The 26,063-nt window shown below is 39.5% G+C and overlaps 1 protein-coding gene across 1 annotated transcript in view; it reads right to left on the bottom strand.

The window, feature by feature from the left end:
• Positions 1-26,063, bottom strand: part of exoc2 (exocyst complex component 2) — a 63,852-nt gene that overhangs the window by 6,000 nt on the left and 31,789 nt on the right. Inside the window, exons 8-22 of the mRNA XM_062424507.1 lie at positions 25,169-25,314; positions 22,351-22,432; positions 22,158-22,260; positions 16,793-16,911; positions 10,996-11,109; positions 9,718-9,842; positions 8,882-8,950; positions 8,600-8,757; positions 7,914-8,035; positions 6,663-6,724; positions 6,282-6,362; positions 5,704-5,763; positions 4,497-4,558; positions 4,246-4,315; positions 1,890-2,006 (exon numbers count right to left, since the gene is read on the bottom strand). Coding sequence (XP_062280491.1) covers positions 1,890-2,006; positions 4,246-4,315; positions 4,497-4,558; positions 5,704-5,763; positions 6,282-6,362; positions 6,663-6,724; positions 7,914-8,035; positions 8,600-8,757; positions 8,882-8,950; positions 9,718-9,842; positions 10,996-11,109; positions 16,793-16,911; positions 22,158-22,260; positions 22,351-22,432; positions 25,169-25,314 — 1,490 coding nt within the window. The remainder of the gene's footprint in view (positions 1-1,889; positions 2,007-4,245; positions 4,316-4,496; positions 4,559-5,703; positions 5,764-6,281; positions 6,363-6,662; positions 6,725-7,913; positions 8,036-8,599; positions 8,758-8,881; positions 8,951-9,717; positions 9,843-10,995; positions 11,110-16,792; positions 16,912-22,157; positions 22,261-22,350; positions 22,433-25,168; positions 25,315-26,063) is intronic.

The following is a 26,063-nucleotide window of genomic DNA, read 5'->3' as shown; positions in this document are numbered from 1 at the left end:
GCAGGGCTCATGCTAACATGCTAACATGCTAACGTGGGAGGATCTGAGGGGCCTGTTGGTGTTGTAAAGGGTGAGAAGTTCTCACAGATAAATATGTGGGAGCTCTGTGAGGCTGAATGTTAATGTTGGTGAGCTTAAATGAAGATGCTAAGCTAAGTTTAGCATCTTAGCTTAGAGTCTTAGCAGGATAATATTTGCTAATTAGCACAAAACACAAAGTACAGATGAGACTGAAGGGAATGTTAGTAGTTCTGTATTTTTTGGTGTTTGCTCATAAACTAAAATATTGGTCAAATTGAACTTTTGACCTGATGATGGTGTTTGATGAAAGTTAAGAGATAAGTGATTACATTTCATCTGAAGGAGGACAAGAATGTAAGCAGCTAATTTCATGGCAATCAACCTCAAATATCAACCTCACGGTGGCTTTAGAGGCAGATTCAGAGGATCACTATAGTCAATAAAATACATCGTCATAAATGTCTGTACAAAAATTCACATTAATGCATCCAATGGTTTATGATATATTTCACTATATTGTACATTTATACATATTTATACACCATATTTATTTCAGCAGCTATTTCATGTGTATAAAGATACTGTATGTTTATATACTTGTCATGAAATTTGGCAAATATATTCATGTCATCATGAGGATGAGTTGCAGTAACTTTGGCGATTCAGTAACTATTCTAACTATTTTCTTTTCTATTATGTCTCAAGTTTTTTTTATTGAAATTGACCTGCAGATGTGTCCAAACAAAAGTTCCTTCTTCTTCTTCTTCTATTCATCTGAAGTCATGATCAAACTGCAAATGCACGTTTTAAAAAATCTGATTGAATGTGACCGACTGAGCTCCAAATGAATGGGTTTCTTTTTTGAATTCATCATTTAGACATCATTTTTACAACATTATGACGATATGAGCATGATACAATTCCACTAATAGTCACTAAATGCTTTATTGAGTTATCACCCAGTACCATGAGAGAAGACATAACTACATATCCAAATTATACCATTTCATTGTTTTAGTGCTGATAATTTGCAGTATTATAACTTTACATGAATTCAATATCATGTGTAATATCCCTTTTCTATTTTAGTTTACTTACTTCACTAAGTTTATCTTACTTTTACTGTTTTACTCTATTAAACACTGGTGTTAGTGTTTACTCCTTATACACACGTTACATTTAATACTCTTTTGTTTTTATTCTTATGTTGTCATTTTGATTTGAATTTGATCTCTAACACAAGACTTTCCTTCAGGATTAATAAAGTTTAATCTTATCTTATCTTTTTGCAGAGATAACGTGTGAGGAGACAACTGTATAGTGTGTCTGCACAATGGAGGAGTCCTGTTCAAAGCTTGCTCAAAGGTTATTAGAGGATAATTCAAACATAAAAATCTAGACAAACACTCATATCTCGCTTTCAAATTATTAATGAGGGACAAGAAGTAAAAGTCTAAATTGGTCTTTCAAAGAAAGTGATGTTGAGCTCTTTCACTGGAAAGACAACCAAACTCTTCTTTGCTTTGTGATTCAGCCATTAGTCATTGTGTGCAGTTGTGTGAGTGTGTGTGAGTGTGTGAGTGTCTTTATGTTTGTGTGAATATGTGGAACTCTGCTTCCAAAATGATGACCTTTATTTAAAAAAAAAAAAAAAGATAAGTCATATCTCTGCTCAGAAGAGCGCGGGATCTTTACCAACTCTCATCAACTTTGTTGTTAATCGCAACCTTTTCTCATCAACTGTATGAGCAACAAGATTAAAACAAACCTGAGGACTCATTTATTTATGTGAAGATATCAGACAGTTATCTGAAAGCTGAGCAGCAGATTTAAGTGTGTGAGACGGTGGCGCTGATCACTTCACTGACCCGTGTGATCTTCTCGGTTCCTGTGAGTCCGTGTTTCTCAAAGTAATGAGCCAGGTTCAAGAAGGTGCGTCTCTCCAGATACTGGCAGTTACTGAGGATGATCAGCAGACGTTGCTCCTGCAGAAACAAGGAGAAGTTTATACATCTATACATGTGAAGACTCCATTTGGCAAAAAACATTCAGATCTAAGTATCTATAATGTCACATTCTCCTAAAAATGTCCTAAATTACTGAAAATGTCCTGACTTTTTAAAAATGTCTTCACCTTCCTTAAACCTCTTCTCATCCCTGAAATACCTCCACTTTGCAAAATGTTGCCACTTTCCTCAAAAGCCTTAAAAGTCCTCATTTTAATTAAAGTACATGTCTTGGTCCACTTTCTAAAGATGTCCTCCGTTCTCAAAAAATGTCCTAACTTTGCAAAAATGTCCTGAATTACTGAAAATGTCCTTTGTAAAAACATCTTCACCGTCCTTAAACGTCTTCTCTTCCCTTAAATACCCCAACTTTGCAAAATGTTGTCACTTTACTTAAAAGTCCTAATTTTAATGAAATATCACCTCTTTTCAAAAATGTCCTCATGTTACAGAAAGCGTCCTCACTTGTCAAAAGTTACCGCTTTCTGAAGAAGTCCTCAATTCCCAAAAATGTCCTCACCTTGCAAAAATGTCCTGACTTTTTAAAAACATCTTCACCTTCCTTAAACCTCTTCTCTTCCCTAAAATACCCCAACTTTGCAAAATGTTGTTACTTTCCTTAAAAGCCTTAAAAGTCCTCATTTTAATTAAAGTACATGTCTTGGTCCACTTTCTAAAGATGTCCTCCGTTCCCAAAAAATGTCCTAACTTTGCAAAAATGTCCTGAATTACTGAAAATGTCCTTTGTAAAAACATCTTCACCGTCCTTAAACGTCTTCTCTTCCCTTAAATACCCCAACTTTGCAAAATGTTGTTACTTTACTAAAAAGTCCTAATTTTAATGAAATATCACCTCTTTTCAAAAATGTCCTCATGTTACAGAAAGCGTCCTCACCTTGCAAAAGTTTCTGGAATTACTGAAAATGTCCTGACTTTCTTACGTCTTCACCCTCCTTAAACGTCTTCTCCTGCCTCAATTACCCAAAATGTCCTCACCTTCTTAAAATCTCATCACTTTCCTTAAATGTCCTCAAATTGCAAAATGTTGTCACTTTCCTTAAAAGTCCTTTTTTTAATGAAATATCACCTCTTTTCAAAAATGTCCTCACATTTCAAAAAGTTACCACTTTTTTAAAGTTGTCCTCAATTCCCAAAAATGTCCTGACTGTCTTACTTTTTTAAACGCCTTCTCCTTCTTTAAACGCCTTCTCCTTCTTTAAACGCCTTCTCCTTCTTTAAACGCCTTCTCCTTCTTTAAGCGCCTTCTCCTGCCTCAATAACCCAAAATGTCCTCACCTTCTTAAAATATCATCACTTTCATTGAAAGATCCTCATTTTAATGAACTTTGACCTCTTCTCAAAAATATCACTTCCCTTAAATGCCCTCATTCTGGGAAAAACATCGTTCCTTTCCTTAAATGTCCTCATTTTACTATAATGTCATCTCCTTCCATTAATTTGCCCCCTTTAAAACTTATCCTTTAAAAGTTGCCGTCAACTTTCTTAAAAAAGAAAAAGTCCTCTCTGTGACACACTGCTGCGTTTAAATTCATAAACAAACTGTGACAGCGTTGCTGACACAATGGTTAGCCTACATTCTGACAACCACAGGTGATGTCATCGCTAGCAGCAATGTGTTTTTCACACTCGTTCGTACCGACCAACATTAGAGGCTGATGGGAACTGAAATGAGTCTCTACTAAGTAATGCCAGCCTGATATCCTGCTACTTTGTTTTCTATCATGCCAACGACTCAAATACCAGACTTTTTAATATCATGTTTAAAACCATTCTCTGGTCAGCTGCACATTTTTGTGTGAGTCTGACGGGTTCAACCTTGCTACACATATTTAGGGTGGGGAATCCCCACCTGCACCTTGCTCCATTTCCCTTTACCAGAAGCACTCATACGCCCTACTCTTCTTCCTCCTCCTCCTCCTCATCCTCCCCTCCGCATTAAACCCCTTCACTAACATCTTCAACAAGTTACAGGAAATGAGGACGTATCTAGCCTTTTTTTGGTCCACAACCAGGAAACAGGCTGATAACATTTCGTGGTTTGAATGAGTGAGACACATGTTTGTCTGGTTGTGTGAAGGAGAGAGAAGGCCCACGCTTTGGTGACGCTGGCAGTCACTAGACGTGGGATTTCAGGTGTATTAAAACAATAACAGCTTAAAGGAAATAATAAAGGAAAAGAAAAAAAAAAAAAGCTTACAGATGTTGGACTGAAGCCCTCTTGAATGCTGGTAAAACGATCCGGAGATGACAAATCCACTGAAATATTGCTGCACACACACACACACACACACACACACACACACACACACACACACACACACACACACACACACACACACACACACACACACACACACACACACACAGAGGAGACATTTCTACATCAATTTTCTACACTTAAATTAAAATATATACTTAAAGTGCATGAAAAGTTACCCAAATACTCACTGAGATGAATTCATATCTCCATCTTTCTTAGTGCTCAGCTGCTCCAAGCAGTGGATGAAAACCTGTGTAAAACACACATATATCAGGTATGTATCATATCTAACTCACCGAGGCACGCAAGGGGAATCAAGTTTATTTGTATGGGAGCACATTTCATAAACAAAAGGCAAAGTGCTTTTTGCATTTGCTCCAGGTCTGTGGTGCACACTATCTAAACACTGCTTCTTCATGTTTAGTCGGCACTCTCAGATCATCCATCTATCAAATGACCTGAGAGGCAGAGAGACTTCTAACACTATTCTCTGGAAGTCAGTGGAGGCCCGTCTGGGAACTGATGTGATGTGTTCATTTTTCTTGAGAAGAAAGACCGTTACAGTAATCCAACCTAGCTAGAAATCAGAATGTGGATTAGCTTCTCTCCTGTCAAGTCCTGCATGGATATGAACATTTGAATTCATGCTATGTTTTATAAAGTAGAAAGCAGAAGACTTATAATTCATCTGTGGCTTTTAAAGTTGGATTTTTATTTATGTTTTGACTTTTTGGTTTCTAGAGACGAGCGCTAACTCTCAGCCTTTCCTTTCTTTTTGCAAAGACAGCTATCTCAGTTTTGTCTGCATGATCACTCCTTGCGGCACCGACACTGTGTGATAAGAGCAGTCCTGCAGGTTCACAGTGTGTCACAGTGTCTGACATGGGTGTAATATATTCTTGGTTGCAGTCTATGTCAGACTATAAAATGCCAATTTCGAGAAATTAGCTGTGATGAATGCTTGGTGAGTTAGCTGCATTATGACACAAATGGAGAGAAAAATGATGCATAACCTGTGATAAACTGAAGCAATCTAGTCTTGGTCATTGTGCTGGAATTTGTGTGTATTAGTATCATTATGCCAGCTCACATGTGTTTTCTGCATCGCTTCATGTTGTATTCTGTGTAAACGTTGGTCACGTCAGACCTGATCTTGACTGGAAACCAAGATTTTATCACTTTTCTCTCACATTTGTCGCTGATTGTGTGAGACAGACAGGCATGGGGCAGCCTAAAGGGGCCTTACAGAGCAGATTGGGAGCTAAGATTGTAAAAAAAAATTGTGGATGGATTTCAAGTTTATGAATTTACTAATTTCCTATTTTTTATGTTCTGCTGAAAACATCTTTAATGACACCAAACTTGTCACGTCGGGTGCAGGATGACTGATTTTACCTTCATGATGCTCACACTGAGCTCGGAGGCTTGGTCCTGGACTTGGTCCAGCTGCAGCACCTGCAGAAAAAAGAGTGAAACACAACAAACTGCATCAGTGTCTTTTTTTGTGTGTGTTATTGATAGTGTTGCAGGATGTAGGTTGAAATTTGACTGCTTTTCTCAAAACTTTAGACAAACAATTATTTATCATGATTCTCCATCTGTGGGAACTTGAACCTTCATTTTTCTCTACAGAGAAAAATGTGGATTCAAAACATGTTCAGGTTTCCATTGTAGGGAAAACATCCTCAAGTACTTTGAGAGTTTGATTTGATTTGACTTTATTACTTTGGTTTTGTTCAGTTATACTTTATTTACAGCAGCGCCTTTTGCAATGGTAGGAATAAGAGTTTGAGTGTGAGATATTGACAGTATGTGAGAAACAAGCCTGCAAACACTTAACTTGTCAATGGAAAACATACGATTTGACACGAGAGAGCAGGCACTTAACACACGAAGCATCAATCTGAGTCCAAACTGTTATCACGTTTATAATACAGCAACTCTGCTTTAATGATCGCAGGTGATTATCTCACATTGATCTCTCCCGGTTTGGTGTCCAGAGGTTCTTTGAGGGACTGCAGCATCTGGATCATGCACTGTTCAAACTGCGACGGCTGCACACAAAGACGAACATCGGGAGAAGAAAACAGACAAAAAATTGGTTCCAGAAAATATTTATACAATTTTGAACTTCAACATGTTGCAAGAAACTCAGCACATTATGAGTTATATATAGACATTATACACCATATCTATCAAAAGCCATTTCCCCCTTATTATAATAAAGAAAGCTGCAGAGTGAAAGTGAAAAATGCTAATATGAGGGCAATATTTATATCATGACTGCAAGAGGATGTCTGTCATTTCTCATTATGAAATAAGAAGTGCTGCTTTATGCAATAATACATCCTTACCAGACTAGTGATGCCTTCATTATCTACAACCCAGTCCTCTTTCTCAGCGAGCCTCTTGACATCTGAGTACAGAACACACACGAATAAAAAAAACGGCAATTACTTGAAATCTTTCAACAGTTTACTGAGCTGGTATACAACAGGAAAAAAAGCCTCTTTGAATATGAATCCTGATCACTTCCATACAGGATCATTACACCAATAACAATATAAACAGAATTTGTTTATAAAAAGGGGAAAAACCACAACGTGATATAAAAAAAAAAAAAAAATTCTGTTGTGACCACAGTTTGATGTGAATGTGGGGGAGAGTTAAGCGAAAACCAGTCACTCTTCTCAAAATGACCACAAGTGAAACCGAGCATGTCTGGTTTTAGTCTCGTAACACTTTCTCCATTACTACCCTGGAAGTCCTATGTGCTAAAGGTGACATTTGAGGACAACGACTGACCAACGATCAGAGGAGGAATGCAGCATCAACTTATCTGGGGTTCAAAGGAATATCGTTATTATTGTGAAGCATCAGTTTTTAAGTTTCATAAAGCATTGGAGGGACAGTAGAGTGTAACTATGATGCATTCAAGGGCTTTTTAGTATATATATACATACTGACCACTTAGAGAAAACTTCATGCTGATACATATTTAGTGTTTTTTTTTTCATGTGCTTATGATTTATCTCTTTAAATTTTAATCTTTTTGCAGTCGTTTGCACTAGTATGTCCTTTTAATGACTTTAATGCAAATTATTTTATGCTGCAATCTTATATCTTATGCTCTATTTTAGTCTAGCTTTTTATTTTCTTTCTCTCTTTCTATTTTTCGGTACTTTGTTTTATTTTTTTTTATTATAACTGGGTTCTTTTTTTCTTGTATGTTTTAATGTTTCCAATTGCTTCTCTTAAATGTTTGTTTTTATGAAAGCACATTGAGTTGCCCCTGAGTATTACAATGCACTATATAAATAAAGCTACCTTGTATGTAATATGGAAGTAAAAATAGAAAAACACTTCAAATGCAAACAAATAAAATTGGTATTTGTACTTTCTAAGAGGAACTAATATAATTAGAAGCTTATTTGCATTTTGCTCTGATTTTTACAAACACAAACACACAAGATATCAGAAAGTTGGTTCAAATTCATCTTTATAAATCTTGGAATTTTTTAATTAAGCTTAGTTAAAACAAAAAAAAAAAGCAATAAAACTGTAGTTATTCCCTCTTCCTTACATAACTCGCTCCTCTCTTTTACCTTCTGCAGTGTGCAGCAGAGTCACGATGAGGCACTGGACTCTCAAGTCCAGCAGCAGATCCTGGAGCACCTGCAGCAAATCATTTGGGATCTCGAGGGCGGACAGCGCCTCGTGGCAACCTCTGGAGGTGAGACATCGGAGGAAATAGAGAGAGAGAGAAAGAGAGGGAGAGAGAGAGAGAGAAAGAGAGGGAGAGAGGGAGAGTGAGTGAGTGAGAGAGAGTGAGAGAGAGAGAGAGAGAGAGAGAGAGAGAGAGAGAGAGAGTGAGTGAGTGAGTGAGTGAGTGAGAGAGAGAGAGAGAGAGAGGGAGAGTGAGTGAGTGAGTGAGTGAGTGAGTGAGTGAGTGAGAGAGAGAGAGAGAGGAGAGAGAGACAGGGGGAGAGGGACAGTGAGAGAGAGAGAGAGTGAGAGAGAGAGGGAGAGAGGGAGAAAGGGAGAGAGGGAGAGAGAGAGAGAGAAAGAGGGAGAGGGAGTGAGTGAGTGAGTGAGTGAGTGAGTGAGTGAGTGAGTGAGTGAGTGAGTGAGAGAGAGCGAGAGAGAGAGAGAGAGAGAGAGAGAGAGAGAGAGAGAGAGAGAGAGAGAGAGAGAGAGAGAGAGAGGTTATTAAATGTTATGACAGGCATGAAGTTAAGAATTCCTCCAGTATCTGTGTCTCATATTCAAAACAATTAATTAGTGTGAGAACCTGACAATGTGAATGATTTGTGTGAGCCAGGCTCCGGTGAGCTCCGTCTTGTTCTCCCAGCCTCCGTAACAGTTCAGCTCCCCCTGTGACAGAGTGGAGGGGAGAAGGGCTCCCCGAACCAGCTTAACCAGCCGATTAGTCAATTCCTCGATCATTTTCTGCAAAAACACAGAGTACGCACAAACAAAAGGGGTTATGTGGCATTCACTGACATTTAAAAAACAACTGTGGCAAGCCAAAAAAATCTCAATACAACATTGTTTTTGGGTAAATGCCACATACTTTGAAGTCATTCTGTCTCTGTCTGGCGTTCTTCTTGGATTTTTCCACCTGTCCAGATTTCTCACCAGTCTGCAGAGAAAAAAAGAAGAAACACAGCGTTAAAATATCATCAATCAAGGTTTTTTTGATTTTATATTTAGATCAGAGACTTTAAATTATAACACCAACCACAAGTCTAAACACTATATTACCATGGAAACAGTGTCATGGATCATCATTTCACCATTTAAAGTAAATCCTGCAGGAATAGAGATTTTATGGCTTCATATCAGTACAGGGCTTTCATTAACTCAATCAAATTAAAGTCCAGAAACTAAAAGACAATATGGAGATAGCCTGTGCCTTAATGTATTGTTGATTATAATGTAGTGCCAGTGAAAAAACATTGTATTCCTCTTATAAAAAGGGGGCGTTATGAGATACCAAATTTAAACTAAAGTAACCCCACAAATGACAAAAAAACCCTATTTTCCAGTTCTACTACTTTCTACTTTTAGCTGGGATTGGCTCCAGTCAACCCGCAACCCTCTAGAGGGTTAATACATTTCCATTTCCGTTGAAGGTTTGTTCTGTGGATAATCCAGAATAACATGGACATTGCTTCTGGAAAGATGTTTTTGCTGCTATTTTCAACACTTTGAAATATTCTCAGAGCCAAAAATTAAATCCTATGAACTTTCAATGTATTGGGGTGGAGGCAGATATTTAAGGGGCAGATATCTCAGAACATATCCAGATAAAGCCAAAAGATAGCTAGAGGCTGTTATAGGAAACTGAGAGAAAATGTGTTTTTGTGCTTTGGGTGAACTACTCCTTTCTCCTTCTCCAGGATTTACCTCGCTAAAAAGACTCCCGTTAACGTAAGAGATCCAAAGCTTCCAGAAGTTAGGCAGCTGACCAATCACCACGTCCGACAGCTTCTCCACAAACTGCACCTGCTGCGGAGTCTCGAAGCGACACACTGGAACGAAGACACACACACACACACACACACACAATCATCTAAACAGACTGGGACATAAAATCTACAGCAAGGGTGTCAAACATATGGCCCACGGGCTAGAATCGGCCTGACAAGTATGATGCCATGTTTGAGGAGCAAGTTAAACTGTAAAATGCTGCTGTAGAGGTTTTTCCTGCCCTGACCATGAATACATACAATCATCTGAAAAACACTCAATACATATTGTGATCATATTTAAACCATTCATATATTGTGCATCACTCAGCAGCTTCTGTGAGACTGAGACATGGTTGAAACTGCACTCTTTTCTTAAGACATCCCAGGCTGATCATCAGTTTTGTAAATAGATGGTTTATTATAGTGATGTTTTATTACATATTATGAATATTATATATTATTTATAGGTTATTATGCAATGGTTTTACTGGTCCGGCCCACTTGAGATCAAACTGAGCTGTATGTGACAGGAGACTAGATGACTCTTTCACTACTCCCCTATATAATAAACACTAAATAATTCACTCACTAGTTATCAGCAAATCAAGATTTCGGACACTAACTAATCGTTGTCATTTTGTGTCGTCACCATCAGCTGTGAAGTCATGTGACAGCAGTTTTCTTTAAAAAGTGGAGCATTGCATTGTGGGATTGGTTAGTAGAAAGTAGCGTACATGCCGTGGATGCCACTTTGTTCGTTCCACTGTGGAAGATTTGAGGGAGCTTTATAGTAGATTTATTTACACACTCGGCATTCAAACACTGAAAATGAAGTGGGGGGGGGCGGTAAATGTAGTGCACTGTACAGTAAATAGCGTGTGATTTTGGACACGGCTCATGTGTCACAGACTGCTTCAAAGAATCACAGGAAAAAAATGAAAGAAATTCGTATCACATCATCAACCTCCAGCTTGTTTTTTTTTCTTTCTTGTTTGGTTGGTTGGTAATTTTTACCGTACAGTCTGGTGTAAGAAGACATATTGCAATTCCTTTAAGCATGACTCGTAAAATGTGATTCCCCTAAACACTGCACAAGGCAAAACAAACAAATGCTTACGCAGAGTCCCTCCGAAGCACCATGTGTGTATGTGTGTGTAAGTGTGTGTGTGTGTGCGTGTGCGTGGGCGAGCTGTGATATGATTGTGATACTCACTGCTGGGTCTTGGCGTTCGCAGGCTGCCCCCTCTCTTCAGAGACGCAGTGTGGCTGAGCCTGCCCAGGGCCGACGGACGGGTATCCCCCTCCGGATCCAGAGCTCCGACACCCACTGACACACATAACGAAAAGAGGAGAAGAGGGGAGAGAGAGAGAGAGAGGAGAGAAGAGGGGAAGGTGAGGGTGAGGGGAGAGGGGCGAGAGATGAGAAATGAAAAGAAACACATACTTCAGATATCAAATAATCAAATAAGCCATTTTCATAATTCCACATTCCTCAATAAGCTCAGCGGGCTTTCACACCAAACAATCCTCCCTCGGCCCTCTCGGCCTTTCTTTATTTGTGTTCTGATCCGTCTCTGCCCCGGCCCGCAGCTGAGAGAATGTCCCGTTGTTTCCAGGGTGAGGAAACAGATCTGTGGGCTTTGTGAAGAGCTGGGGTGAAGTGGGTTTACAGTACTTTGGCCACACTGGGCTCAGTTATGTGTAATCCTTTGACACGCGGCAGAGCACCACTAGATGGCAACGGTGAGCTGTGCTTGCAGCGACGAAACAGACAACGTCCCCTTTCTGCAACCACACACTCACTATCTCGGCATGGTGAGATAAGTTTAGCATTATGAATATGAGATAAACTTAAAGGATAATAGAAGCGGTGAAAGTTGACGAAACAGGACCGAAAGTGAAACATGCTGCAGTGCAGAGAGGGGGATCGAACTTACTACAAAGAAAACTGAAACTTAAAAAAAAAAAGAAAAAAAAAAGACAAGTTCGTGCAACGCTGCAACACGCCTACATGTAGTTTGTCTAAACGAATGGAGATGGATGGCCACATTTCCAAAACATGTCTCTGACACACACAAAGAAAAAGTGTTCTGGTGAGTCACAGACTGAATGTAGTGTGTAAGCAAGTATTGAGAAATCCCCAAAAAGCAAGAGGAGCAAATGCGGTCTAGGTTGGCCGTGCACACAACACAGCCATCCAGTCTAGAAAATGTAAGGAAATACTAAATTGAGTCAGATTATCTGTAAACACACACACTCACGCACACACAGACACACACACACACACACACGCACACACACACACACACAGCCCACATGGAGTCTTTCTCTGTGATGTTTTCCTCTCTTTTTACAGGGATGAGAGCTGCTGTTGATCCAGGTGTTGGGTGAACCCCTGGCGTCCTCAGAATGCGCAAGTGCATGTGTGTGTGTGTGTGTGTGTGTGGGGCAGTTTAGGTGTGAGTGCTCATGTACGCAGGGGCTATTATTGTGCGTTAAAAATATTCATTACACTTCTACGTTGTTTTCTTGCCAAAATGTTGAAAGGTTAAAATATAGGAAGCTCTCTCTCTGTGTGTGTGTGTGTGTAGGTGTAGGTGTGTGTGTTTGTGTGTGTTGGAGACACCGACACATCTCTTGCTCACTTCCTCATCAGGTTTGATGCGTCTCTGCAGGTCAGATGAGTTCCTGTTCCCCAAGAGGTCACTGACCCCGACCACACACACGTCTGCTTTTTGTCTAAAGTGGTCACATACACACCTTATGGATTCCTGTTTAAATTAAGTATATTTCCCACGCTACACAATCACAGAATAACATTATTCGTCTCTAATTTTTATCCCAAAAAATGTCCAGAGTTGTTGTAAAATTGTAATGTTTCCTACAGCCATCATAGCTTATGATAAACAAGGTTCTTTGAGACTGTAAAAGCTAAGAAAATATGAAAAATTAGCAAAAAAATGGCAAGAAATGGTAAATTAAAAAATAGTGTTTGCCTTTTTCAATATAAACAGATACATTCATTAATTTTGAGTTGTATAAAATCAATGATCATTAAAGCATCTACTGCCAAACACCTGTATACATGCGACGCACCCATCTGATTAATAGAACAGGCTTATTAGAAAAAAGTAATAATTAACACGTTTCTTCTAGAGCGGTGCAGACTCTGCCTAGAATAACAACCGCATGTTTCCTCGTCAAAACGCATGAACACGAGAGTTCCTCTAATTGTTCACTGACAAAAAGAAAAAAAAAAACCCTATTTTCCTACGGGCAAAAATTTCCTGCTAATTGTATTGACATTGGCAGAAGACGCGCTGTTCAGGATATAAGAGTACTGCAGTTTATAATTGAATGGGGCAGAGTCAGATTGCAGCACCACGGTTTAGACATACGGAAGCAACTTGCGCTGCTATGTTTCCTCACAAGAAAACTCCAGCTTTGGGCTTTTTGTTCCAACAAAGATGGATGGGTCTATTTCACATTTAAGGCAATTTATAGGGTAATTAAGGGAATCAAAACTATACTAGAACGGCCTCTGGCCTCATATTCTGGATGTGAACACAGCATAGTGTTATGGGAGACAGCGAAAATGACATCAGGCACTTGCAGACACAACCGACCAATCATAGAGGAATAATCCCTGCCACGTGTTGCGCTGACAAGAGCATAAAAGATGGTTTATGAATACAGCGAGCTGGTGAATGTGATATGAGGAGGAAGAGGAGGCCTAGCGAGCAAAGAGGGGCGGCTGTGAGGTATCGGTGAGGGGCTAAATGAGAGGAGGGTTAAGGGTGGGGGGGGGGGGGGGGGGGGGGGGGGGGGGGGGGTTAGGGGAATGTAGTGGATGTGGTTTTATGATAGTGGCTGTTCAAGGGGCTGCCTGGGTGGAGGGATGTGTCACGAGGCAGGGGTTTCATGCTTGTGCGAGAGGTGAGCAGCGAAGACCGAGGATGTTAAATAGCTACCAGGTGTGTGTGTGTGTGTGTGTGTGTGTGTGTGTGTGAGTGTGTGTGTGTGTGTGTGTGTGACAGCGGAGAGGGGACAGGAGACAGCTGTTTGCGGCGAAGAGCAAGAGCAGAAAAAGACAGATAAACAAGAAGGATTATATGCTTGTTTCTTTATAGGTGTTTGCTTCTGTAAATTTATATAATGACATCTGTCCTCACCAGAGACATGATGGTGTTCATTTAGTAAGTAAGTAAAGTTTATTTTTATAGAAACCTTTCACTGATACAAAATCACAACGTGCATACAAAACACACATATATGTATAAAGTGGAGCTTGTGACCACTAGTGGCTCTATGGAGAACTGTTCTAATGATCCAGTGATCTAATGGTCCATATTTTATTTTTAGTGAATAAAGATGCACATGGTTCACACACTTTAACACAATAACAATGATCAACAGAGCTGAATAAACCTCGAAAATAAGATGTGGGACCACTCTGACCTCCCATTATCTCTCTATCTATGTATTGTGTTTGTATTAGTTATCAGTAGTTTGTGGTTATTTCATTTAGCAGAATTATATTGAGTAAACCCAGCAATTGAGGACTTAAAACTTTAAGTCCTGGCCCCTCTAGAAGATAAGTCCTTATATATATTAGATATCAATGGAGGTATTGCTCTGAAGCCCTCTTTCATATCAGTTCAATGTCAGTTTAATGAGATTTTGGGGCTCAAAGAGTATTAAAGAACAAATTTGCAGTTCATTTAATGACCAGAAATGAAGTGCCACTTGATGAACATGTGCCCCAGAGGGTTTGGGGCCCTACAGTTTGGGGTTAACAGCCCTGCTGAGTGATAAGTGGTGGCAGCTACATACTATATATAGAAAGTAGTGTATATGGTATATGATGCCGAAAAGCAGGGAGGTTAAAAAAGCAGCTGGTTAATGTGAACATGGATGTAAAAGTTGAGGCATAATTGCAGGTTTCAAAAGATTTTATTTTCCCTTTTTTGTTCCTGATAAGTGAGTTTATGTGGCTGTGTGAATAATGACTGTCCTCTCTTAGTAGCACAGTTGGAGATACTGTAGTATAATATTATTCCTACTGATGCGAGTCAAAATCAGAGCAGAGTTACAAAGCACTTCTTGAAACTGGAGTCCATAATTTGTGTACTATGTGTCACCTAGAAGCTCTCAACTGTATAAAACTCCTTGTCTCACCATAAAAAACTGACGGATTAGAAAAGAAAAAAAATATGTCTTGTTTGGAAAGTCACATTTTGGGAGACAGTGACAAACAGCCTGTTTTGTCTTTAGGGTATAAGGGCTTGTTGTATTTATATAAGTTTGTAACTTTTAATTTATATATCTCATATAGTTGTTGATACGTGAATAAACTCAGGCCGAGTTCACATTAAACAATTTTCGCCCAGATTTTAACACTCGGCAACATTTGTTTTTTTGGAGATCACCGTCGAAAAGCCCCCAGATCAGAGGCATAAACGGCGTTGGCACGGCACTCACAGAAAACAGCGCTTGATCTCTATTTGTGAAGTGTTAAAAGATGTGCTTTGCTGATGCGTTGCAAATGCCCAAAAGATGTCAAGCAGGCTAAATATCTGGTCCTATCGGGGGGGGGGGAAAGCCATGTAACGACTAACAGCCAATGAGAGCGCGGGACACAAAGGTGAGGTACACACAAGGTGATGACAGCAGCTCCCTGAACCAAGTCTAATCATGCATCTATTTGTATTGTAATAATATAGTTTCTATCAGAGTCAGATACCTATGTTTCCACTGTAAAAACATTAATTCACCTCTAACTCAATCCTCGCTGCCCGTGTATCTCGCTCCCTTCTCTGACTCATATTCTTTTTGTTCCTTGTTTTTCTCTACAAAATCAACAGACTTTATTTCGTGTGTCTTCGTGACAAAACATAGTTTGGGAACCAGACAGACTCGTCGGGGATTCCTCCTGGTAAAAGATCTTGTAATGTGTGACACGCTGTCGCATATCAGTCATGTAGTGTGCAACCCATAACGACTTCAAGACTCCCAATTACACGACAGAACGCAGTGTAGTGTGAACAGTACAGCGATTTGGGCATAACTGTGTGTCGTGTGTGTCTCTGTGCATGTGTGTGTGTCTGAGTGGGAATTTTTTTTTTCTGCAAACCAGCAATTTTCTGAATAGTTGGGTTGCATGTGATTTGCATGCAATCTCAGATTCGCTCCCTGCCACATGTTGCTCTGCTGAGGAATGCACATGTGGACTGAAAAAGAGGGCCATCCCTGACATGATAATCAGATGATATTTAACTGGGGAGAGGCAGGGAGCAAACCAACCCCCAGATCCATCAAGCCTGAGCCCCGGAAACCACTGTTACCCTTAGCATTAGACATGTTTATGTTCCAGCTGCACTATGTGAGGCAGCCACCCACTCACAATGCATTTGTGTGGGTGCCTTTGTGTAAGTATGAGAGCAGGAGTGTGTGTGTTTGTGTGTGTTTGTGTGTGTTTGTGTGTGTGTGTGTGTGTGTGTGTGTGTAAGTGTGTTTGGCGAATCGCTGTTCTTCCTGAGCGGACGGTTTCACATCCACATTTTTCTGCTGGCTGATTTAACAGAGGAACGGCTTAATTGGGGTTAATTGTTTCAATCCATCTGTGAAGCTGTGTGTGAATGAGAAAGAGAGAGATTGTGTGTATATGTGTGTGTATGTACATGTGTGTGAATGTGTGTGTAGTAACATGTCAAGCCATGAAACCCAAATCCAAAGCCAATGCTCCCTCACTTTCATCTTATTCATACATTCATGAAAAAATAAACATGTGGGCCTTGAGCAGAACAGGCAGGGGAGGGCGGTGACGGAGAGGGAAATGCAGGCAGAGAGCTGGTACGACGAAGCTGCAGCTGGCTTTCTCTTCCCTCAGCTACCTTCAGACTCACATGACATCCACCAGCCGCCTGATTGGAAATACTAAATAGGGGCTTTTCACTTCGTTTGTAACGGGAGTCGACTCGGACATGTGTGCACTTGTGTGCATTACTCACCTCTCTGGCCACTGATGAACTCATCTCTGCAGTTTTGCATGAGCTGCAGAATCCACTTGTGCTGAGCGTAGATGCACTGCCATGCTGGGTCGCCTGGGGCATGCAGGTCAGAGAGGTACCTGTATGCACAGACACAAAAGGTGTGATAAATGAACATTAAATCGGAAAATCAAAGGAAATCACACACATTGCTTTCTTAAAAATAAAAAGGCACAAATCCTTGATTGTCCCAGTTAGTGTTTAGTGTAGAGGCGCGTAATTCAAATCAAGGACCTCAGAAATCTTTATCGATTAAAGATTAATTCGGTTAATTCGAAGGCAACAAAGGTCTCCTGCATCCAAAGCACACAAACATATATGTAGTGACCCTCCAGCAGTGACATCATCTCACTTTACAACACTAGAGAGATGTTACTTGTCGTGCATTATGTCTGCCGTGGAAGAAATGATCAAATTTTACTTTTCAGTTTGGTTTTGCAATAAGGAGATACTTATTGCTTGAATAGGATGGACACACATTTATTACTCTTCACTTTTCTGATCACACGTCAATCGCTGCGCATCAACATACACTCCCTTTCGTTCTCCTCCTTCAAATTTACGGGAAATAAACTTGGATATTCTCTGACATCACAATATTATTTTCTCACAATGTCTTTTCAAAGTACGGATGCTCAGGATGATATGGTGATCCTGGGCTTAGATAATAAGTGTATTTTTTGTATTTAGTTAATTCTCTGCTTAGAGTCAATTCATCTTTCTTCCAGTTAAGCATTCACACAGTGAAGATGTGGTGGTTTTATTTTGAAGGAGTAGAACGGGACTGAGTGCATGTGAATGTGCAGCTATTGACGTGTGATAGATATTTACTTTGTAGAAATATTTTCGTTTCCAAATAAATATTTTTGTTTTCAGAGACGAGTCTACACATGTTTGTGTATCCTACCATTTGTGTTGTTGTGTAGTTTGGTAATGCTTTGCTATAATCAACCTGCATCTGGAGATGGTGATGCTCTGTAAGGTCAGTAGCTGCCGGTGTTCGTACTGTTAGAGAGCGTCTCTCATCTGATTGGTCCTACTTATAATAATGCAATATCGAATGGAAACAATAACAGATGGAAAATATAACAGACGCACGAATCATAGAGCGCATCTAAAAACTCCCCCACGAAATGGAAAAGCTTACCACAGCCGATAATAATGTGTGATAACGCAACTGCTTTCTGTATGACCACAGCGGCGGTCGGAGGTATAAAATGCTCAGAAATCGTTTGTGCTTCAGAAAACATCAAACACACATAATCAGGAAAATGAACTACTACTAAAAGTACCGACCTCCGTACCCAACCCTACATATATATGGCCCTTATACGCTGTTGTACTTATGTGCACGTCATGTCTTCTTGTTATAATGTCGCTGAGATTGAAACAAGTAACGAGCCTGTTTCGACGATGTAAGGAGTAGAAAGTACAGATATTTGTGTTCAAATGTAGGGGGTAAAAGTAAAAAGTCATCATCTATTTAAGTACAGTAACGAAGTACAAATACTTAAGTTCTTCCCAACCCTGTAACTAACCTTCATGATTTTTAATAGTAAGTGGAAACTGGTGACATCGTGTCATTTCATCAATTTAGCTCCACCCAAAATCAACCTGAGCAGAGGTCTAATCAGAAAGAGAAACTGGAAACTCTTGTTTGTGGATAAAGAGCCTTTAGGAAATAAAACTACAAAAATATTAACATCATATTAGCACCAGAGATGCAGAAACATGATATTTCAAGTTAAGCACAAAAAAAGCGCAAATATTCATATTAATATACTTTCAAGCCACTTCTGCAGAATTAGAAAATGCCCCCGAGTGAGAGCGGCAAAAAAGACAAAGAATCTGTCCAAACACTGGTTGTGCCATTATTATTGGAAGATTTTAGCTGATCACAAATTGTATGTGTATATAATAGATAATAAATTGATGCCAAAAATGCCAAAATATGCATAAATGTGCATAGAGGACCATCTTCCCCTAAACTCTGCGAACACTCTCTTATCCATCATCGCAGCTTCTTCTCCCAGAAGTTCCTGGGAGTTTCCTGAGAATCGCTCAGTGACCTGCGGGATCTGAGATGACTCACTCTCTGGCCTGCGGCCTGGCTCCCTCTACTGTCATCGTATGAACCCGCCGCTTGTTTGTTTCTCATGAGGTGGCATCTTTCAAAACTTTGAGCAAGACTCTCAAGCACAAAACACATACATATATATACACACAGAGAGCTCCCACCATCCACGTGAAGAGTAAACAGGATGACAGCAGGATTAAAGATGTTGCCATGTGGTTGAGAGCTGGTCTCTGTGATCCTGACAGGTTGGTCTTAACAATAATAAATTGAGACAGACCACAAGTATGAATGGACAGATGGATAAAGGGGAAAAGAGATGGAAAGAAAGTCAGAGGCAGAGAGAAAAATAGAAACAGAAAGAAGAGAGTGGGTCAAAAGAAAGCTGAGAAAATTAGAGAACAGTCACAGAAACGTGAGACTTAGAAGAAAGTGGAGTTTTTTGGGCAGTGATGACGCAGACAAATAAAACCAAAGTACAAGATACATGTCGAGACTGTTTGTATGTGATGTGTAGAGATTGTGTGATGTGTAAAACATTAAAGCTTTGGAATTTTAGAATATTAAAAGTGGCTTAAAGTTTAATATTTTATATCTAAATGAGGCTATTTCATTCATTTTTTGGTGACTGTGTACTGTTACTTTAAGAGACTGCACCCTCGCTCATTTACCTTATTTAAACTGTTGAACTAAAGAATCAAGCAAAGGCTAGACTAGCCGGAGTCACACAGTTTAATACCATGATTAGATTAACCAGGAAAGAAAATTCTGTGGATTTGATCTGCTTGTGATAGGTGGAATAAAAGTTGTTTGTAAAATTACATCAGTTGGACCTTTATAGACTGTGATTACCAGCTAGGTTGCATTTTTAGCAGTAAACAGTATGACAACCTGCTCCTTATGGGATATGTTGTTGGATTGGAAACGTCAAATAGAGCCTCTGGATTTGGAATACCACTAAAGACTTTGTGGAAATAAACATCCGTTTCTAGCAGCTCAGGTTAGTGCATGAAAGACTCTGTACTGGTGGATAAAGAAACTGACTGACTGAGGACTGAAAACTGACATATTTGCAGCTTATAGTTATGCTAATTAGAATCAAACAGCTATTCTTTGTGTGTGTGACTGTGAGAGACATTGGTGCACTTTGCTGTACGTATGGAGGATAAAGATTCAACAGCAATGTAAAAACAGCTAGTGAAACATACAACCAAAGCTATGGAGGATACATTACAGAAGAAAATAGGCTAAATTGGATCAATTCATAGTGAAAAAGAATGAGATGCTTCATTTGATGGATTATGATGGTAATTTGGAGGTGGTGAAGACAAAGTTGGCTGTTGAGTTCAATCAGATCTTTAGAGTTTTATTAGCTTAATATCTCATTTAAAAAGGCTATTTTCAGCAGATTATGTCAGAAAAAGACATGAAGAATAATCAGCGGTATTAGTTTGAACCAATTTTATTCAGCGACTTCATTGGGCAAGTTGATGAGAGATGTTCACAGACATATGGAGGAAGCAAGGAAAGTCAGATAGCATATAATTAACAGCATCTAGGAAGTCCAAAGAGTCCAAGGCAAGCTCGGGTCGCTCTTCAGCATCTTCTGCTTGTTCTACACACTAGAAAGGTAAAATTGGAAAAGGCTCCACTTAGCAACTCTGAAGAAAAGACAATCTTTGAGGGAGCGAGAAGCTAGACTTGAGACAGGAAAGGAAAGCGCTGGAGATTCAGTTGCTATGGATGCTAAACTCGAGGTTTTGCATAATTTTGAGGGATCAAAAGCTTCACAAAAAGATGATGAATAGTCTGAGTCACATGAGAATCTGCCCGCTGTGGTAAGAAGGAAAGTCATGGTCATAGAGGGCGTCTCTCATTTGGTAAGTCTAGAGAGGATCGAGTGGCTTCAATGCTGCAAGTAATGAACACGATCCAATGCTATACATGAATAAAACTGCTGAGCCAAACCACTCAGCTGCAGGTGATGTAGGTAAACGTGGTTCTTTAATTAACAGTTTTCCTCAATCCGAAAGTTCAGCGAGTCCAGAGACATTGTTCAACGCAACATCAAAGTGATATTACAGAATTCCTGGGAAAGCAACAAAGACTTCCCACCGTACCACATCAAAACATTCCCGTCTTCAAAGGAGATCCTTTGAGCGCTCGAACATGGTGTGGAGGGTAAAACAGAGCGGCAAGGATCGGCTCTACTATATGGAGCTTTACAACAGCGGACAGCTCTGAGAGTTAATGCAGAGTTGTCAACATATGATAGAGGTGAGTAGTGTAGAAAGCTGCAACTTTATAGAGCTGCAAAGAAGACGATCATCTGGAGTGAGTGTGAATCCCTCATATCAACACAGAAATAGGTCTGCTGATTGGGACTAATGTGCCAAACTATGAACTATCCTTAGATGGACAGTGAAAAGGACCATTAAGGGAGGGCAGCTGCAAAGCAACAAGAGATGGCGTAGCATATGTTATGTCAAGTAGAATATCTATGTCCAAGCTGCATGAACTGTGCAACCAGCAGTCTCTGAAGATAGACAAGAAACAGCTGGAGATTTCCAAAGAAGACCTCCAATTCATGGGAAGTGTGTCATACCCTCTGATTGAACAGAGTCTTATCAAATGATTCACCCTTCACTAGAACTGGAGTGGACTATTTTGGTAGTTTCAAAGTCCAGCGTGGAAGAGCTACTGCGTCATCCTCACATACTTAGCCATTTCAGCTTTCCATTTAGAAGTAATGGCATCCTCAGACACTGACTCCTTCATCGGTGCTGTTTGCCAATTTTTTTTTTGCAAGAAGAGGTCAGGTTGTTGAGCTGAGTTTTGATAACGGGACTGACTATATTGGGGAAGAGTGAGAGCTTAAGAAAGCTATCAAAGAGTGGAACACCTCCAAAATAGAGGACACTTTGCTTTAACGAGGCCTTTAAGTGGATGTTTAAAATCTACAATGCCACCCGAAGTCGAGTCCAGACGAAGAGAGCCTTCAAATAGTTCTTTGTGAAGCTGAGGCCATTATTAACAGTCAGCCTATTACGGCAGCCTCCAGCGAACCTGATGGCTCTCACCCAAAATCAACTATTACTGAGGACCATTTCCACCTTCAAGGAGGCAGGTCCAGTATATGTCAAAACGTTCGATGAGAGAGTATCAGCTACACCATGATGACTTGGGAGAAATAAAAAAAATAGTATAAGATAGCTATGACCGTATTATATAAAAGAAAGCATGTAAAGTTACCTGATGTATCTCTTCTGGTCGTGCAGTGTTGATGGAGTCTCCAGCAGCTTCTCCAATAAAAGACTCCTAAGAGCCCTGATCCTCGTCTCAACCTCAGCGTACACTACACAGAGCAGGAAGACATTGTTACTCAATAATCAAAGTGTAAATAAAGTGATATTTAAGTTGTTTTTTTTAAAAACTTTTTTGTTACCTTTTTTGAAAACCGGGACCTCAGTATTGCCGAAAAGAGATTTAGCTTTCTCGTAGTCATTGATCACCACATCATAATCTCCCTGGAAAGAAAAGTCAGTTCAGTAATAATGACAGCGCAAACAGATTTATCAATCATGACACACACTGTGTATTTAAGCCTCTCTAGCTCCACCCGCTGGTAGACAGGTACACCAGCTGTGCCTTAAAACAAATAAACTGTTCAGTCTAATAATTAGCCAGAGTTTGTATTGATACCTACAACAGGAACGACAACAAAGGAATGTAAAGAAGGCTGTATTAACTGATATATGGGTCAATGATGGGTTTTTGTGTAGATGTGGTTTAGTCAAATTTAAAGGGTTAAAATGTGAAAATAAACGTATGAATAACTTGCACACATCCCTTTTTTTGTGGACTCAGCATCAAATTTCTGCTTTTAATCCATTTTGAGAGAATATATTAGAGGATTATGGTAAAAATGTCTAAGTGGTGTAACCATAAAAACTTTGTACCAAATAATTCAACTTGCTTAAAAACAGTAAATTCTCAATAAAACATCATATCAACTAGTTTGGCATGATCTTACATTATAACTTTTTATATTAAATAAAGGTAATGGAATACAATTGTTCTAAATATTACATTTAATTTGGGGAATCATGTCAGGAAACAGGAAAAAGTAATTATTAGTATAAGTCCATTTAAATACACTGTAGGTGATAGAATATTTAATATTCATCCTTCTTTTGTGGTTACACCATTTGACATTTTCAGGAGCATTCAGTCTTACTGCTGGTTAAAAAACAAAATGGTCCAAATGTCATTTCAAATGATATAAAACCAACAAAAATACAAAATATAAATTTTAACAAACCTGATGCTGCTTTAAAACTATTTTTAAAGATATTTTTGAATTGCTCATCTTGCCAACCCTTATTTATCACTGACCAATAAACTTTTGGGAGAGAAAATCATGTTTAAAAACTATAACTATAATTGCTTACAAAAAAGGTTTAAAGTCCAAATCTAATATTTAAGCTTTTGATGATGTTGAATCAAAGGCTGAAAATATAGAACGCTTTTTCTTTTCAAAGGGACATTGTTGATGTTTCCTCCTTTTCTGGGGGTTTTCATGTGTTCAGTCACAGTATATTTCTGCGGATAGGTTGCGTTTGAATGAGTTGAAATGCACAGCCACAAGGTTCGTTTGATTGTTTGTACATATCCTACTTCTATGCTCTGAAATATGGGTCTTGAGACAGTACATTGTTTTTCCTATACAAGCCAAGCCACAGGGACATTTGATCATGTAGATGACATTCTTCCTTGATATTGATTTTTTTTATTTTTTTTTTAACCGAAATGTTGGATGAGTCAATGAGTGACATTGTCAGACTGTGCCCACTTGTAACGGCCAATAAGATGCGAGTAAGTCGTTCTGGTGGAACGTCGACCCTTGACTGTGACATGACGAATGTTTGGACCATCGTTGTAAACAATATGTGGTGAATTCTCTAAAGATTTAAGATTAGGATCAGATTTCAAACTGTGCCAATGTTGCTGGACAGTCTCTTTAAAAATGATTTTCCCAAAGGAGAATATTTCTTGAATTCCTCCTCTTGTTGAGATATTCACTTTGGCTGGCATTCTTAAATCTCTCTACAGCTATTTAGATCCAGCTTTTCTCATACCGCTTATCCCCTAAATCTTTCCACCATGTCACCACTATGTTTATCGTAAGACTCATCTAAGCTACAAATGTGGCGTATTCTATTAAATTGCCTGTTTGGAAAGGCTTTATTTTGAGAGAGGTGGGATGGAAACTCTTGCCATGTAATACTTGTGTTCTTGTCTGCTGGGTTTTTCTCTCTATTAGATCTGCTGCCAATATGTCTTGTTCTTTGATGATCAGACTGTGAAGAAAACCTGATTTGTGAGTAAACATAATTAAACATAAATCTAACATGTTGACTGCTTGCATTTAGAAAACATGTGAAATCCAATCATTATTTTATAGCAGCTGACCAAAGGAGGAATATATGTGAATTGATTAACCTTCACCAAAGACCTATATGATGAAAAAAGGATTATGTGAAGCACAAACTCTTAATCGAAAGTATCCAACTTGTAAGGAAGCATAATTTGGGGCCATGATGCAACCTATAGCTGTGCCTTTCAACTGCAAATATAAAGAATAGTTGTACATTAAAAGTGAGTTATGATAAATATTTAGCTCAACGTGTGCCTGTTTAATATTGATCTTGATGTTCGTAGTTGTTGCTCTGTTCCCTATGTGTGAATATCGGACAGCGTTATCCACCTGAGTGATGAATGTACACTCTTGTCTAAATATTGCTTCTTCTGCTTTGTGATGGTGACTTTGAAAATCCCTGATGAAGATCTCTATTAGACTGAAACATTGATCAATTCAATTTGCTGGAGGCTATTAATAGTGTGCAGATATTTTGTCTGATTCTAAGCTTCTAATGGGAGATATTAGGTTTGACGATTGTTCTGCTATAACAGCTAAATGAACTCGAGATTAGTTTCATGAACACCAAGATGAAAAGCAACAGTCGTATGTTCAAGAAAATCAAGAAAAATGAAAGTTTTCCTCTTGATTAATGACCCAATATCTCACTATACACAGCTCAGGACTTTTAACAGTATTACAAGCAGGAGTGAAGCTGGTCTGAAACTGTAAAGAGCAGCTACATTTATTTCGTATTAACGATGTGGTTGATATTTTATATCATACGAGTTTGTGTTTCTGTTGTTTTGTGCATTACGTGTGTACACTCATATGTGATTAATACCTTCTGGATATTACGTTCAATGTTGAGTGGCAGGTTGAAGAGAAACTTGAAACGTTGCAGGACGTTGAGTGCATTGCGTGTGGAGTCGGCCTTGTCTTTCCTCCCCAAGACCTCCTGGAAAAGAGTATCTGCAGTATCGCTCGCCTCTACGAGAAAGACAGAGAGAGAGAGAGAATGAGTGAGTGAGAGTGAAAGAGGCAAGAGAAAATGAGAGACTGGGATACTATAAAAATAAATGTTGATCCCACATTTCCCTCTTACTGTCGGTCTCTGGTTTTCTTCCTGCTCTGTAAGGTATCTGACACATATTGAAAAAAGGGAGTAGAGAGCTGCTAAGGAGAAAGTGACAAGTATCTCTCAGTCAAGACAGCTCGGTGGAACCTTTGCACAGCTCACCGGCTTCGTGGGTGGCCTCGGATGTGCCGACGAAAAAAGAAAAAGAAAAAAAAAGAAAAAGAAAAAACCCCAAGTCAAGCTCGACTAATCAAAACAAAAACCCCACCCCCAAACAAAATCCCTGACAGAAAAACAGCATGAGACCAAGCGGAGGAATATTTCACATTTTTCACTCACCAATCTGACTTATCGTGAAGCTGACATTCCACAAGACTGTTTCATGATTGGCTGATTGGTGCTGTGTGTTTGACGCATGAAGTTTTTTTTTTTTTGAGGGGGTGGTGGGGGGGTGGATGGTGGCCTGGGCCCATTCGAGCTGTGAGCCCACAAGTCGTGAGCTGTGGGGATGAAAGGTACGTCCGGCTGGGAGGTTTATTTACTCTAGACTACGGGGGAAAAAGACCCACTTATTGACCCTCTAATAGAGCAGTCACATTATCATGTATGAGATGAGAGGGTGGGAACACAGGGTCTGCTGAGCGATCTGCTTGCTGACGGG

Source organism: Scomber scombrus, chromosome 8 (assembly GCF_963691925.1).
Source record: "Scomber scombrus chromosome 8, fScoSco1.1, whole genome shotgun sequence".
NCBI lineage: Eukaryota > Metazoa > Chordata > Actinopteri > Scombriformes > Scombridae > Scomber > Scomber scombrus.
Note: the sequence above shows the minus strand (reverse complement) of the source record. Positions and strands in the feature narration are given on the sequence as shown.